This window comes from Mesoplodon mirus (genome assembly GCF_964341445.2).
Source record: "Mesoplodon mirus genome assembly, chromosome: 2".
In the NCBI taxonomy this organism is placed as follows: Eukaryota; Metazoa; Chordata; class Mammalia; order Artiodactyla; family Ziphiidae; genus Mesoplodon; species Mesoplodon mirus.
Window position 1 is genome coordinate 110,187,969 of NC_138977.1, and position 17,751 is coordinate 110,205,719.

The 17,751-nt window shown below is 40.6% G+C and overlaps 1 protein-coding gene across 1 annotated transcript in view; it reads left to right on the plus strand.

Annotated features, from left to right (window-relative positions):
- Positions 1 to 17,751, plus strand: part of ANK3 (ankyrin 3) — a 337,518-nt gene that overhangs the window by 229,623 nt on the left and 90,144 nt on the right. The window contains exons 24-25 of the mRNA XM_082643157.1: positions 8,055 to 8,178; positions 13,332 to 13,434. Of these exons, the coding sequence (XP_082499283.1) occupies positions 8,055 to 8,178; positions 13,332 to 13,434 (227 nt within the window). The remainder of the gene's footprint in view (positions 1 to 8,054; positions 8,179 to 13,331; positions 13,435 to 17,751) is intronic.

The following is a 17,751-nucleotide window of genomic DNA, read 5'->3' on the forward strand; positions in this document are numbered from 1 at the left end:
TTGAAAAATAACTCTGAATCTGTTTCTTCATCTATAAACTGGAAATACTAGTACCTGCTTCACAGGGTTGCAGATTAAGCGAGACATGCATGTAAAGTGCTCAGTTAGCAAGCACAGCATGTAGCACATACAAAGCATGATCTCAGTAAGAACCAGCCGCATTAGGAGAACAGTATTCGTATCACGGTTTGTGTCCTGGTGTCAACTTCTTTACTAGAGGCTAAATGCCTCAAAGGCTGTAGTTGGCTTTACTCCTAACATAGGTCCTAGCCCAGCGCTCCACTGTCTACCCACTCAAAGTGGTTACACAGTGGAGCAAGTCACCTGGGGGCTTGTTATCCATGCAGAATCTCAGGGCCTACCCTAGACCTATGGAATCAGCATCTGCATTTTCACAAGGTCCCCAGCTGATAAAATATATCCCTTGAAATTTGAGAAACACTGCACTCACTCCTTGAATTCACTTGCTGAGCTGATATTTTAATTATGCTCATAATAGCCACTAGGAAAAGAGACACTGAATTCTGTAGAATCAGTACTGCCATTAGGTCACTGTCATATGTACAGATCCTTTAGACCATGGTTCTCAAAGTGTGGTCCCTGGACCAGCAGCATCGGATTCACTTGGGAACTTGTCAGAAATGCGAGTTTTCAGGTGATTCTAGTGCATCCTCCAGGTTGAGAACCACTGCTTTAGAACCCTGGGAAGCTACCAGAAGTACCACATTAATATTGTGCATCCCCTTCTTCCTGCCTTGTTTCGTTTCCTTTCTTCTCTTCCATGTCTTAAAGAGGCGAGTAAGGTCAAATATCGTACGTATCGTTTCCTCTTTGCCAGGTACTTGCTGGTGCACATACACATCTTAATGTCTACCTGGCAGACTGACATTTGTCAAAATACCTTTTCTGGTGTATGAAACACACAGATGACTTATCTGCAGTCCCTATATTTTGTTTTGTTTTGTTAATTTTATTCATTTTTTGAATAGGTGATAGACGCACATGGTATAAAATTCCCAAGGTACAAGAGTTTACAGTGAAAAGTAAGTCTCCCTCCTTCTTGCTCCAGTAATAGAGTTCCTTTCTCCAACAGCAACCCCTGACCTTTCATCTCACACATTTATTGAGCACCTAATATGTGCCAGGCATTGTTCTGGGCACTGGATACGGAACGAGAAGACAAAAACCCCTGCCTTCACGGAGCTGATATTTTGGTTACTGATTTTTTGTTGTATTTGTTCAATAGCATAGAGTTTGGCAGTAGTTAAAAGTAGAGCTCTGTAGTCAAACCAACTAATTTTGAATCCAATTTTCCCCATGTTCTAAGTAATCTTAGCTGTTTATTCTACCACTGTGAACTGGGTTTTCTTTATCTTGAAATGGAGATTACAATTCTATTCTATAAGGTTGTTGTGAGAATTACATGAGATAATACTTATGAAGCACCAAACAGTGCCTAGAACATAGTAAATGCTCAATAAATTATAGGTGTTGATTAGAGTGATGTGATCTCATTCTACTATTCTATAACGTAGACTAGAAATGGCTAAAGGATTTATTTTCCCAGTAGCTTACATTTCCTCTCTTTGCTGTGTGATGATCAAAAAAACCACTTTTTTTGGAACAAGCACAGTAAATTTTTCTTCTCAATTCTGATCATTAACTGCTTCTCAGTTAGACTATTTACTGAGTTCTATGAAGTAATCAACTCCTAATCAATCACTAGAGCATAGAGACTGCATTCCTCTTTATTCTTTTTAATCTAGCTTTTTTAAAAAAACCCATGTAATTTGGAGATTTTCTACTATCATTTCATCCGGAGGTGTTTTGTACCATTATTTTCAGCTTCATAATGTTACAAAGTACATTCCTTGGGGAGAGTCTGCATTTCACATCAGAGTGATTACACACTTCCGAGCAAAGTTTCTGACAATATAATTTGATGTAGTTACCTTAAGGAATATTCTTTGTGATTCTATTCTCCAGCCAGATGGGAAAGCAACTTTCAACCCCTGGAAAAGCAACAGAAGTATTCCTCGGTAGTGGTCTTAAGATGGAAAAGAATAGAAGAAAATTACATGCAAAAAAAAAAAAAAAAAAGAAAGAAAGAGAAGAAAAGAACTCCTAGGGCATGAAAACACTTAAATAAGTGTTTGTGCCCCGGATCGGGGCACAAACCCGTGTCCCCTGCATCGGCAAGTGGACTCTCAACCACTGCGCCACCAGGGAAGCCCTGGGGTTTTCTTTAAACATTTTCCAGCCTCTGGTATTTTATTGTCAGAAATGAATTAGCAGTAAGAACATCAGTGCTCATAATTTTGAAAGGTGTAAAGTCCCTTCCATATAGGTGAGGCCTCCTCTGGTGGCACTTACCCGTGTGCTTCTCCCAGACTTGGTCTACACTAATCGTAGAACGCACTGCAGAGCTCACTCTAATTGATTAGGGGTGCATTAGGCACCCTGTCTCTGACCGCTTTGCCTTACCTTTGGACCTTGTCATTTTTCATTCCCCTCTGTTCCCATTACTTATTACCTCTGAGCTCAGTGGTTTAATTTATTATCATCGTCTCCCGTGGTTGTGTGAGTTAACAGGGCTCAGTTGGGTTCTAGATAGCCTTCAGGAGTTTGCAGTCAGATGGTAGCTAAGGTGGGAGTCACGTGGCCAGATGTTCAATGTGACGTCATCGTTCGAGGGTCTGTCACCTCTGCCGGGCTGGCTGGAACAGCTGAGAGCTGACTGGCATCTCTCTCTACATGGCTACCTTGACTTTCTTTACACCTTTACATGAGGTGGCCTCATGGTAGTCAAATTTCTTGCCTTGGGATTGACTTCCCCTTTGGAACAAGTACTCCAAAGAGACTCAGGCAGAAACTGCAAGGTATCCTTGAACTCAAAGTCCAAAGTCATGTAACATCACTTCCCCTGCATTTTAGTGTTCAAAGATTGAGCCAGTTCAGATTTAAGCAAGGGCAGTACACAGGCATGGATACCAGGAGAGTTGGTTCATTGGATGGGGTAGAGAGGGCATTTTTAAACACTAGCTACCACACCTTCTTTGCCAGAAAATAGTCAGATTTATCTTCATCACAACGGTTATGCCACTGCACCAAACGCTTCTAGGAAACACAAACCCACACGAGTATTTAGTAAGTGAAAATTTGTGGGTTCCGGTAACACATATATTTTAACTAAATATATCTGATATTGTATGAGTGTTGTTCCTTCATAGAAATATTACTTTTGTTATATTACAAATATAATTATTTGTACCTGTTGGTCAGAAGCTGTTACTAATCAAAATATTTGGGGATTATAGAATGGATTAGAGGCAGTTAACAACATACTCAATATAGTTCATCTCATTCCTTTCTAATCTTTGGTGTATTAGTGTGTCGTACTATACAGTAATTATAGAATATTTTGTTTATTGAAATGAGAGTTAGTTGTATTAATATTCTTCCTCCATTCATTCAATCAACAGGTATTTGTTGAGTATCTGTGATGAGCCTGGCCCTGTGTTAGACAATGCAAAGCAGCAGGCTTGGTGCTATGGTTAGATTTTGCCCCGAGCAGTATCAATAGTAGCATTTTAAATGCTAACTGTATGAGTTCATGCATTCAGATGTTTGAACACTGAAGAAAGCCGCGTTACAGAATACTACTAACAGTTAGTGCTGACTCAACCCTTTCTTTGTGCATTATTTCATTTAATCCCCCCAAAAGGTCTTAGGATAGAGGCACAGTTGTTATCCCAGTTTGGTAGAGGTTGAAACTATGACTCAGAGTAAACAGGATCCCAGAGTTCACCTAATCAATAAGTGATGAAGCTTGAAGTTGAATCCAGGCACCACCTACTATGCAAAACTGCATTAAAATAAGACCATTGCCTTTACCTCTAAATTCCGTGCCTTGTAAGAAATGTTTGCATCATTCTAAAATGGTAAATGCATAATTACTTAATGACTGTTACTTAATAGTCATAAGACTACTTTAATCTTTGGCCAAATGTAGTAACAGCTCCCATCCCCATCCCAACTCTGGGCTTCTTTTGGTTTCATAGAGACCATTTCTGAAGTCTAAGAAGGATATGGAGAAAAAGAATAGAAACTTAATTTTCTTGAAATTTTACTGTATACCAGTCATCAAGCTTGGCATGCCAAATGAATACAAAGTTGCTGTGGCATGTAGATGGGAAAAAAAGCAAAACCACCGACCTCTTTAATAAAAGCAATCATGAATTCCAGAAATACTGATGGGGCACTTAAAATATGGCAGGTCCAGGAAAATCTGGGTTCTTGTTTTGGGGTTCTCATCTCACTCTTCCATGGGTGGGACCAAGCAGGTGTTTTTCCTGCCAATACACTCTGATAAGGGAAGCCCACATGAGGGACACTGAACTTAGGATGGTAAGTGGAGGATGGGAGGAGTTCTAGAAAGAGTCCAAGATTGGGGAAACTACTCAAGAGAAGAAGAGGGGTAAAGATTCCATCAAGGGAGTACACCCTATGTAGTGATTCAACATCTCAAGAGTTTCAGGAATTCTAGGGACTGAAAGAATCATATGTAACAGAAGGGCAGGATGGGTGTGTAGGAGTGGCCGGAGAGAAGCTGGCCAAGAAGTCATGAGGAAGGAACCTTTCTTTGCAGGTCTTGTTAGGAAGCTTGAATGAGCGCGCACCATTGAATCAGGCTTTGCTAAGTAGTTTGGATTTTTCTTTTTTTTTTTTTCTTTTTTTTTGGCCGTACCATGTGGCATGCGGGATCTTAGTTCCCCGACCAGGGATCAAACCTGTGCCCCCTGCAGTGGAAGCGCGGAGTCTTAACCACTGGACGCCAGGGAAGTCCCAGTAGTTTGGATTTTAAGTGCGCTTGTGGAAAACAGATTGATGTTCAGACATTTTCTCCATGTTACCCATGACTTCCCCTTCCATTCTTTACGGAGTTGGAAATGCTTCTTTTTATTATGTTTGTATTATTATTGGGGGGATTATTTTTCCATATGTACCAGGCAGTATAAATGGCTTCCCTTCTCTTTCTGGGTATTTTCAGTGTTGATTATAGCCGGGCGGATCAAATGCAAGCACCAGGTGTCGTATCGTCTGAATATTAGATGAGGCATTATTTATGCATTGATCCAGGAACCACAAATCTGTACCCCACCTCCTCAGTTCTACAGATTCACATTTCTGTATATTTAGGTAACAGTCGAAGAGATAGATGCAATATATGCAAAATTGCTGCAGGCCACTTCCTTCAAGATAATGTCAAAACCCTTGACCCTTCCTAGGCTGACGCTCCAGCTCTTCTGAAAAAAAGCAATTGAAATTGCCTCTCCTGTGTACCCAGATGGAGGATGCAGAAGTCCGGCTAGCTTTTCCCTCCACTGCCAAAAAAAACAGGGCGGAACAGCTGGGAAGGGAGGCCAGGAGCCCCAGAGAGAGGGAAGCAGTGGAACAGCGCAGTGACAAAAGCGCCTCCTTGGCTGCCTGCAGCCCCTCGCAGCCAAGACCTCCCCAGCCAACCCCCGGTTCCTCCGCCTTGTCCCCCTCGCCAGGGACCCCTCAAGGAGGGAGGACCAGTTAGTGACTTTGATCGTATCAAAGAGTTGAAAGAGTTTGTGCTGAAGTAAAAACAGAATATCCACTCCATTTTCCCGGCTTGTCTCACTTCTCCTTTCCTGCAGCTCTGGATCAAAAGCAGCGGTGATGAGCTCGTTCTCCACTGCTTCTTGGAGAGTTCTGAGGATCGAGGCCGCTCCCCTCTGCCCCACAGTTTCCCAACCTCAACCCGCGGGCAGGTCCGCCCTCTCTCCCTCCCTCCCTCCCTCTCTCTCTTTTTTTCCCCCTCCTTCCACCTGACAGGGACCATAAATAACCCAGGCTTCCAGCTGAGAACAAAGTTAAAGTTTGCCTGGAGCCCTCTGCCACTCCCTGCCTGGGCCACTTCTTTGTTTTCTTCTCCTGTTTTTCCTCTCTACCTGGGTTGGCCGTTTCTTCCTTCAGGTTGGAGAAGAGTCGCCTCCTAATTAAATGCAGTGGCTCACTCGCCGGCCCTCCCTAGATTTCAGGCTGCCTTGGCTACCCGGTTAGGCACCGGGCATCGGTATCAAATTACCGCAAGTCTACACTGGAGCAGTCCTCATATTTACATACAAATAACTCAGGGGCTTGCATTTATGTCACCATTCGATCCTGCTAGAGGCTTGCCAGAGGAGTTTTTAATCCAATCAGAAGGAGTTTTAAAAGGATGTCTGCGGAGTGATCAAAAAGGATCTTGATCTCAATGAAATGTAGCCAGATTTGGGGTTTGGTTTGTTGTTTTTTTTTTTTTAATCTGAAATATTGAAAATCTTTGAACACTGATGGGCAGGAAAAGATGTGTAATTCTTCAGTTGCTGGCGAGGAGACGAAGATGCTGAGAGGAACTTGGAGGAAGTGGTGAAGACAGTGGATCCAACCCAGGAATTGGTTTGTTTGGGCTGATTTGGAGGTAGAGTCTAAATCACTGCTTCAGGGATTCCTGGAGACATCAGGAAAACATTTGATCAGCCCAGCCTGGTGGAAATGGCTTTGCCACAGAGTAAGATCTTTCTTTAAGTCGTACTTGGTGTGTGCTGTTTTTGTTTGCTATGTAGTGAGTGTGCAAATAGCCCAGCTGTAAATAGTTACTTAAAATAATCTCTTGGTACCGGGTGTCCGGGTAGCTGTGGAAAGTTGATCTGTTTGGTTTTTACACTTGCGAAAACAGTAGTTGATATTGGATTTTTAGACTTGATTGGTAGCTTAAAAGCTGAGCTCTTGTGGTTTCCCGAGTTTAAATGAATGGAAATTATAAACAGTGCTGAATGAAGGACTGGAAAATAGAGCTGGAGTGGGTGAAATCGCTTACCTTTGAGAAAACATAACATGTACTCCTTTGAAATCCTGCTCGGCCAGCCAAGCTTGTATCCAGTAGAACAAGAGTCATAAAAAGGAGAGATAGGGTTTGCCTGTTTGTGAAAGGAACTTTTCCACAGCCCGTGCTGCATTTTGAGAAGGATGGGAAATGTCCCAGAGGGCAAAAGGCATCTGGAAAACCTGCCCTGTCACCCCTGGAATGTGGTTTATTCCCGTGTGAGGTCATGTTATACGTGTGTAGCTAGTAAAAGTATTTTATGCAATTAACTCTTTGTATAGATGGCTCAAGAGCAATTTATATCATCCTTCTTTACAACTGCTGAAGCCCCCATTTGATCTCTATTGAAGGTAGAGCTGCTTTCCAAGCAGGGTTCAAGCACTGGGGCAGCTGGACTGAGTTGTTAATTTGATAGATTTCAAAACAGTTCAAAATGGATGTGTTTCAAGGTTCCCCAGTTGAGCAGTTGTAGTTTCAGATTAAATAACTTGCTAGTTTTTTACATAAACCCCAAATTGAGATCCTGGGTGTGAGAAGAACATTTAAAATAAAGTCGGTTCCCTTCCCACATATAATTTGCAGAACAGTAATGAAGAGGTGCCTCTTATTTTGCAATCCAGGTCCATTCAAACAAGCTGCCCTCATCATGGTTGGGCCGGGAAAACTCTAGCTGACAGAAAAGATCAACCTTTCTAGTCAGCTGGGGCTTGAGGCAGGGAGGAAGGCGATACAGAAACAGTTTAAAATTGGTACCTAATGCCAGGAGCTCTTTCTGCTGCTTAAATTCACTATTTTTTTTAACATCTTTATTGGAGTATAATTGCTTTACAAGGGTGTGTTAGTTTCTGTTGTATAACAAAGTGAATCAGCTATACGTATACATATATCCCCATATCCCCTCCCTCTTGCATCTCCCTCCCACCCTCCCTATCCCACCCCTCTAGGTGGTCACAATAATTTACTACTGAAATGATGAACTAACCTCTACCTATACTTTTTCCTTCTAATGGCTGTTTCAAATATTATCTGGGGGGGATGAGGGGAAATGAACATGAGAAAAATGGGTGATTGGCCAATGACCGGAGGAACAGTTTTCTCCCCAACAGACACATTTTCAAAAAGGAAGCTTCTGATTTGGACTTGCTTTGTGCATCCGCAGGTGAAGATGCAATGACAGGCGACACGGACAAGTATCTTGGGCCACAAGACCTTAAGGAATTGGGCGATGATTCTCTGCCTGCAGAGGGCTACATGGGCTTCAGTCTGGGAGCCCGTTCTGCCAGGTATTTTATCGTTGCTCTTTTCTCACAGTTAATTTACAACAACCATGATGTGTCATAAACCGAAATCATTTTCATTTTTCACATTATCCCCAAGTTTGCTCTTTGGATAAGGATGTGAATTTGGTGAAATGTACACATGCTCTGCTGTCTTCTTTTGTGGTTTTCAGTCCTTAATTTTATGCAATTGAATGTTAATCGTTTGTTCTTTTTTTCCCCACGTGGCAGTAGTGCTTCAAGCATAATAGCAAAAGAGCTCACTGGCAAAACGGAGAGAACCAATCTAGGTCACATGTTTTAAAATTAAGTTTTGTTCCATAGTGAAAGAAAGATCCTCTTTTCCAATAAGTAAGAAATATTGTGTTGATTGTTCACTATTCTCTCTTCGTGACTGAAAGAACAATTTATGGTTGAGACTTAATAGAGAGCATTCTTGGGAAAAAATTATGTATTGTTTATTGGAATTGTCTGTCAACTGAGTATCTCTTTGAAAAGTATGCCATTAGTTTGTTTAGAAGGGACATGTTAAGAGTGAAACAGTGACTTAACCATAAGTCACAGGTAGAATGGTAGCAAATTCAGCTCTGAAAACTGAAGCTTTTGTACGTGGAAAACCTTGGCTCCAGCCTGAAACTGGTTGAAAGAAACAGAACCTTGTCCAGAATTTGGGGACTTCTTTTCCCTGGTTGGATGAACAGCATGTTTGCTGACAGTCAAGTTATTTTAAGCTAATAATTAAACCTTCTAAGCTAGCACCCTGGGGACATTTTCCTATAGTTTAAGGATCTGTTGTTAAAAGTTTCATTTTCTAATAGTAAATGGCACTTCCCTCAAAGTAAACCTGGGAGTTTATTCTCAGTGTCCGTTGATATGGCCAGTTTAGACACTGAATTGATTTTTCTTTGAGTTAATCTTTTTTTGTTTAATAGAATTTGGAGCCTCATGTAACTTATTAGAATTTTGGCTTTATATATATATATTTATAAAAGGCCTTAAAATCTTATTGAAGCAGGTGTCATTAATAAGAAGGGGCAAATAAGTTTTTAAAAACAAGTCTTATTTCAGGTAATCACAGATAACAAGTTACAACTGAAAATATTGCAGAATCTTAAGGGACCTCAAGGGAAAAGTCTATTTAGAGATTTAAGAGCTTTTGTAATCCAATAACTAGCTGATTCTCTTCCTCAGATAATATGTAAAAGCTACATTTCATGACTCAATCATTTGTATATAGGGAATTGCAGCAGCTGACCTCCAGTGAGAGTTGAAACCAGTATATTGTCTCTTATAAATTTTTCACAAGACATTTCTGAGGCTTTCATACTTCTAGTTTGGATTGCACCATTATTATTTGTTGCTATTATATGTAACTCATTTTTTTACATTGGCAACTGATGTTATGCTCAGAGGCAAATTATCTATAAAGCCAATATGTTTTTTAAAGTACTGTTAAACTGTTACCAAGTATAATATTCTGAGTGTAACATTTAGAAAGGAATACATTAAATGTGTAACTCATTCAACCATAACATTTTTTTTCTTTTTTCCCTGTCTGATTTTTTTGCTTTCTACTTCTTCTGTTTTTTCTAAAAATACTTTAAAATAGTCCCAAGATCAGGTAAGACGATACGGCACCTTGACAGTGTTTCTCTGCCCTTCCTTGACTCATTTTCTCATCTTTATTTTCTTCAGCATTGTGCTGTGCTATGCTGTGCTGCCATGTGCTTTTTCTTTTTTATTTCTCTGCTCAGCTTTAGAAAATCAGTTTTGTGATTTGAGAAAATAAGCAAGTAACTAAATGTATGACAAGTAATGTGTACTTATGCAAAGTTGACTGAATACGTGAGGAATTTATTTCCCTTAACAAAGTTGTATAGTGCATGAAGTAACTGGAGAAATTGCACTGGGTTTAAAGGAAAAGTCTTGATTGGAAGGGCTGTTTGTTTGCTGGGTGCTGTTCTGAGTTGTGCTAGGTACTTTAGTATAACTTCAGAAATCTGAAGCATGTGTTTTTCTAACATTTCCTCCGTTTAACACTTAGGGTATACTGATGGCTGCAAATAATATCGTTGACCTCAGTGAAAAACAATTGAATGCCTTCCAGACCCCCATGCAAATAATCTCTCATTTTAGTAGCTGAAAGTATCAATACTTCAGTATATTAAGGATTTAGAGTGCAGCTTGATGCTGTTAATCGGCTCCATCTGCCTAATGTAAATTAGTCAGGAGTAGGAATTATGTCAAATGACATTATGTAAAATGAGGACATCTTTAGACTTTTCCATTGGTAGCTCCCAATTCTAGGCTCTGTTCTTTCATTGGCACTCCTACGTAAGTTAAAAGAAAGAAAGGATGTTTTTTTTAAAAAAAAACACATCTTAGATACGTTTAAAAACTAAAGTTAAAATGAATGTGTCATCATTAAAAAAAAATTTGTGTTTGTTCATATATACAATACAAAAACCGTTCTCACGTACCACCAATATTACCATATGCCATGGTAACCAAAATTTAAAGAAACGAATATCTGATGCAGAGTGTAGAACTTCCTGTGCCTCTCAAATCACATCACGGGGGCAAAATGGAGTCTTGCTATAAGTACGTAGAAGTTGCACTATCTAATGGTCTAGCTGCCAGGCACATAGGATTACTTAAATTAAAATGAATTAAAATTAAATAAAATTAACTGCAGTTCTTCCGTCACACTAGCTGCACTTCAGGTGCTCAGTATGTTGGACAGTGCAGATTGAGTACGTGTCCATCATTCTGTTGGAAAAGAAAGTTCTGTTGGATAGTGTTGAGTTAGAAAGTAGAAAGAGAATCCCTGCTTTTAGGAAGCTTACATTGCATCTGAGAGAAGGGATGGGGCTAGAAACAGGAGTAACAAAAGTTTGCAACAAAAACAGGAAAAAAAAAGAGTGATAGGTCATATATGATTGGGCACTGGAGGCCCAACGGTGCAAGAGGTCAGAGTCACATGGCTTACTGGGTAAGCTCTATGCAGGGATAATGCTCTTTTTTTTTTTTTTTTTTTTTTGCTTCTATATCCATTTTCTGATATTGTGTCCCTCTCATAATAGTCACTTCGTAAGTATTTGCTGAATACACCAAATAATGACTCTGTAGAATGATGGTTATTTTGGAGAAAGTAAGGCTCTCATCCTAGAAGCATGGACCTAGCCACTTGTGTAGACACTTAGAATTATGCCTGTCATTTGGGGGCCTCTGTATCTTGATATAAAAATCCCCACTTTTGGATACTCTTTGGTGTATCTAAAATATATCCATGTATGCCTTTAATATAGGCAGTGGGGGAAGGAATCATTTTGTGCAAGCACAGCATCATTCCTCAGTTACCTCTCCTTTGCTCGTTCCCCTGTCAAGCACAGAGAAAGGCACAGCCAGGCCAAAGTCTGCCAGATTCTGCTGGTAAAGATTCGAGCAGCCACGTTTAAATTCAGACAGTTTATTACTTCCTAGGCGGGGCTAACTTCCCGTGGCCCTTGTCTTCCACACCAGAAAGGATGACACCAAAACCAAAGGGGCTGTATGTCTACCACGCTAGCTGTGGGCTGCCCCATTGCTCAGGAGCCAATTCCAGTCCGATCTCTTCCAAGGAGGGCACGGCAGGAAGCCTCAGACCTCTTTCAAAATGGGAGGCAGTGAAAAGCTACCTCACGACAGCCTACCTGGTAGGGAGGCAAGTGGAAGATGGCCTCGGAGCAGCTCTTCACCAGCCTCCATCCTCTTTGTTTCTGAAGGATCACAGGGGTTCCACCAAGGCTCAGATGAGCTGCCATTCCAGCCTGCCTGTGTGCCCTTTGTGGATATATGCAGGGTTACCAGGGTCCCTGACTCTATTGGTCTCTTTTTTTTTTAAGTTGAGATATAATTGACATATAACATTATGTTAGTTTCAGGTATATAACATAATGATTCAATATACATATATATTGCAAAACTGTCATCACAATAAGTCTAGTTAACATTCATCACCATGCATAATTACACTTTTTTTATTATTATTATTATGAGAACTTTTAAGATTTACTCTCGGGAATTCCCTGGCGGTCCAGTGGTTGAGACTCTGCACTTCCACTGCAGGGGCCACGGGTTCGATCCCTGGTCGGGGAACTAAGATCCCACATGCTGCGTGGCACGGCCAAAAAAAAAAAATCTCTCTTAGCAACTTTCAAACATACAAAACAGTATTATAAACGATGGTCAGCATGCTGTACAGTAAATCCTCAGGACTTATAACTGGAAGTCATATAAAATAAAATGTAATTTGAGAAAATGAAAATAAGCAAGTAACTAAATGTGAAGTATTCACATTTTATAACTGGAAGTGTATACATTTTGACCACCTTCACCCATTTTGCCCATCCCCCAAGCCCTCTTGGTATTTAGTTTAGAGGTCAAGGTGGTGAATGGCACTTCAGGACGTCAGGAGTTCTGCATTCTGGGAAGTTCAAAGGCTGTGTAGAGGATTTGAGAGAGGCTAGAAAGGAGAAGAGAAGAAGCAAAGAAAAAAAGCGTACAGTAAGGAAAGACAAGATAACCATACATGGAATTTGAATTTTTCCAGGCCAGAAAGATGGCAAAGAAGATAATGTAAGGTGTATTCATAACCCTCCTTCCTTCTTCATGTTTTCCATGAGAAGCCACTATAAACCAGAGCTCTCGATAGGTTAAATCCACATCTAGTTTCCAAAGCCTTATTAATGGATACATTTACAGCACCATCATTCCATTCAGTAGTGCGAGATAGACAAATATGGACCAGAAAGGGAGGAGACTCTAAAAGAAGATCTTAACCAAGAAAAATCTCTCTAGTTATCAAATTATCTGCAGTCATCTGGAGTCATGTTGGTTTGACTGTCATAGTGAAATGTCCAAGTTTTCACACATTTCACCTTCTCAGAGATTGAACACCAACTCACCTAATTTTAAACAAAACCTGATCATGAGGTTGTCTAAGCTTAAGAGATTTCCTAAAGTATAAGGGATTTTATTTTTGATGATGTCTTTTCAAGAACGACTTTTGTTGATGTTTTTGGCCATCTTGCCTGTTCTTAAAGTTGCATGCATTAACGTTCTTTTATCCATCTCATCGTCATCTCCCACTCTTGAATGGTTAACTGTAACTACAACAGCCTCCGCTCCTTCAGTTCGGATAGGTCTTACACCTTGAACAGAAGCTCCTTCGCGCGGGACAGCATGACGATTGAAGAACTCCTGGTGCCATCCAAAGAGCAGGTATGCGTTCTTTGTCAAATCTTCTTCCGTCCTTAAACTTTCATTTGTATGATGGAATCATGTTCTTTGTCGCATGACAAAAACTCTGTTTCTGCATGTTTGGTTTTGCATTTGTAAGTCTTCCTGTACTGCCAGTTAAAGAAAAAATCAATTGTACCATAAATCGAAATATCCCTCTCTTCTGCATATCAATCTCATCCCACAAAGAGGAACTTAGAAAAGTTCTAGGAAAGGCATGGATACCTTTCTCATTTCTTGGCCAAATCTTGCAGTTTTTAAAAAAGAGAGTTAAGGGAATTCCCTGGCGGTCCAGTGGTTAGGACTCCACACTCTCACTGCTGAGGGCCCAGGTTCAGCCCCAGGCCAGGGAACTAAGATCCCACAAGCCATGCGGCGAGGCCAAAAATAAATAAATAAAATAAATAAACATATAAATAAGTAAATAAAAGAGAGGTAATAATAACTGGTAGCTAAAGTTGCTGACATTATCCACAGGAAGGTTAGGTTTTGCTCAACAAACTATGTATGCGTGTTGGAATTTGCTGAAATTGTTTTTAGCAAGTTAAAGATTAGATTGGTCATGTTTTTGCTCCCTTAGCTTCAAAGCTGCCTGGGATGGGCCTTCTCAAGGCGTGCCAGTATTTTGCTTTCTACTAGAACCCCTGCTAGGTTCATTTGGTGTTTATGCAATTTCTTCTTTCCGTTAACTGCGGTTGAATAGATACTGGTTTATTACAGGAAGACTCAGTAACAGAGTCCTGCTGCGTAGGGGCTCAGGATGGGTCATTATTCTAGATTCACACAATACCTGATGTTAAATGTGCACGGTCAGGAGCTGGTGATGGATGAAACTGGACCATAAAACTAATTTTGAAGGTGGCCTGTAATATTTAAATAATGTAAATGGTGAAATTATGCTGGACTTGTTGATTCACTACATAATGAAGGTACATTGGGGCAGATGAATAAGTGATGGACACTTATCATCACCAAGTTAGAGGTTAAGCTGCGGGTCGTCACACCTTGAGGGTTCCCATCTGTCTGGAGGTGCCGACTTCCAGACACACAGATGTACGTTGTACTTCATAAGGACCTACAATACGTATGTTAGTGCTTTATACTCTCTGGAACATTCTTAGCAAGCAGGTCTCACAGAGCTGACTGCAGTGACTCTTCAGTGTTTGGTCAAAAAAACACCCTTTGTAGAATGATTATAGGTACATGCCATGGTTTAAATGGGCGGTAGCACCAGAGAAAGCACTTATCTCAAATGATGAAGCTAAGTTCTTGGGTGTAAAGTGTTGCCCAGGTATTGGTTGAGATTTTCTAAAGAACTCTCTGCTTTGTTGGCTGTGGTCATTATCCTAGTTGGGTGACCCTGATCTCTTTATGTTCCCAATTGAAATGAAATGTTCGTGGATATATTGCTAACACTTAAAAGTGTAGAAATACGTGAAATTCTCTGTGCTCTAAGGGAACCCCACAAAACTTACAAAATTGCAAGTAAAAGGAGATTCCTTGAACATTTTGCTATTATGTAATGGAGTAGCAAATTGTCAGTTGACCCTAATTATGGTTTATATTTCTAAATATATACTTGTTTGAGGGGCAAGGGCCTGAAATGGAGGCCGCCACCACCATTATCACCGTGACCTCACCTCCACTGCCACCATCACCTGCACCGCCATCTCCACCACTTTTACCACCATAGTTACACAGCCTCTCAATTTCTGCACATCAACCTTAAAGTAAAATATAAATGCTTGTGATGCTACAAGGCTACAAACAGGCTTCTGAGTGTTCTCACACCATTACCTGTTAGCTACTGCCGAGACCTACTTACTCAGATAGAATGGCGGGGCAACATTTACTCAGAATGAAGGATTCGTGAAAAGAAATGAAGGCTAGAGAGAACATTTGAGGTAAAGCTGATGTTCTTTTGTATAGTTTGTTCCTGCTCCAATTTCAAAAATACCTCTGTGGACATCACAAACCCTCTGTAGGCCAGTCAGAAGAAAGGAGAGCTTAGGACACCTTGAAAGCTTTACAGATAAATCTTAAGTTGATAACTACAGAAGCAGGAAGCTGCTTTCTTTAATGGCCACAGAGAATCCGTGGTCTGACAGGCATTTCTCATGGAATGAGCACGTTTAATGAGCACATCACATGACTCCATGATAAATTCACCGGAGACTTGGAAAAAAAGATATGAATATCATAAAGACATTTTAGGGACAGTTGGGGGCATTTGAAAATGTACAAGCTATACTGTTAGGAAATTATTGTTCATTTTCCAAACAGTGATAATAGTATTGAAACTATACAGGGAATATCTCTCTTCCAGGGGTATGCATGCTGAAGTTTTCAGGAATGAGGTAATCTTTGTCAGCTATTTATTTTCAGATGGTTCAACCAAAAGCATATGCATGGAGTGAGAGAAAAAAATCAAATATGGCCAAATGTTAATTGTTGAATCTAGGTTGAAAGTATATGAATATTCCTTATACAGCTTTTTCAATGTTTTTATTTTGTATAAAATTAAATTAAATTAAAATAAAATAAAAACTTGGAGGAAAGGGGAAAACAAATTCTGAAAGAGGTGTATTAGCTTATTTTACCCCATGTCTCATTTATCATAGAAGAGAGAGAAAAGGCTAATTCCTCAAAAGAGAGGCTTTAAGAGGGAAGAGTCTAGTTACACTGGGCATGACTCATGAGAAGCATTTACTTCAGAAGTGCATTTAAACACCTTACGTTAGAATTAGGTGACAAAAAATTATTAGTTGATGTCTATCATGTCTCAAAATCTGCATGGATAAATTTTAAAACAGAGTTTGTCCGCAGTATTGATTTTGTCTGAAAGCATGCAAGAAATCTGAAATATTTAGAATTCCTAAATTTAGCAATGATATATGACTTACTGTCCGATTTAAAACTGCCTTGTCATTGCCCAGTTAAAGTTGCTTTGACAAGAAAAGGTGAAAAATGAATAAAAATTAACTTAGCGTGAGTTTTTTTTTTTTTAACAAGAGTAGAGTTCACCCATACAAAGCATAGTTGCCTCTTTATTATTCTGCTGCTGATTAATCCGTTTGCACATTAACCACAGTTAAAGTACAGTTGAGGTCCAGGGTGGTTAGGCCTGCCACCCTCATGTTCCTAAGAACCTGTGCTGGTTTGAAGGCCGGTGTGGAGGCCAGAGCTGGCGAGTAAGGCTGAGAGAAGGAAGCCCATCCCCATTCCTTGCTGGGCCTTAGTCATGATTAGTTTGTAAACTACTTAATTCCCCCATGGATATCAAGAGTTGACATGTTTGTACTGTGATACTGGATTATCCATGAACTCTGTTTTCCTTTACCTTCCCCTTACCTTGTAATCAAGAATCACCTGTAGAGGGCTTCCCTGGTGGCGCAGTGGTTGAGAGTCCGCCTGCCGATGCAGGGGACACGGGTTCGTGCCCCGGTCCAGGAAGATCCCACATGCCACGGAGCAGCTGGGCCCGTGAGCCATGGCTGCTGAGCCAGCGCGTCCGGAGCCTGTGCTCCGCAACGGGAGAGGCCACAACAGTGAGAGGCCTGCATACTGCAAAAAAAAAAAAAAAAGAATCACCTGTAGATATGCTTCTGAAAGTGTGTATGTAAATTAATCATGTCTTGCATTTGTCAGAAGATTTTATTATTTAAGGCAGTAACACTCAGCCCCGATTGCTCCCAAGAATCACCCGGAGAACCTTTAAGGACATGATTGTTCAGTTCCTCATTCCGGGGCCCTGGGGGGCCTTGTCATGCGATTTTTAAATGCACCCAGAGTTGAAAGCCCCTGATTCCTACTCAGAGTTCTTAGTTGAGGGCACACATTGGAATTACCAAGTGGCTCTTTGGAGATTAAGATGTGTACCGAATTGGAGTCTCCCTGGCTGGGTTCTCAGGCACATGTGTTTTTCAAAGTTCCACAGATGATACTGGGATGCACCTTTAGTTAGGAACCACTGCCTGAAAGCAACTGTGGCTGGGATCTTTTTGTATATTGGTCGGTCAACATCTAATGTATTTGTTTTATAAGCTGAGATTTGTGTGTGTCAGGATGTCTTAGAGTAATATTTGTTGCTCTAAGAAACATTCCTTTCCCAACAGGAGGTAATAAAGAACAGGGTTTACTCTCAACTGAAGCCTGGTTGTCGAGGATGAGTATAATAGACAGGTTCTTTCATTTCTTCTGACATAACTATTGAAAGCAACTCTCTGGTATGGCTCTTGTAATTGCCGTGTTATGATCCAGGTCAGCCAGTCCCCGTGACATAAATGGAATACTGTTCAT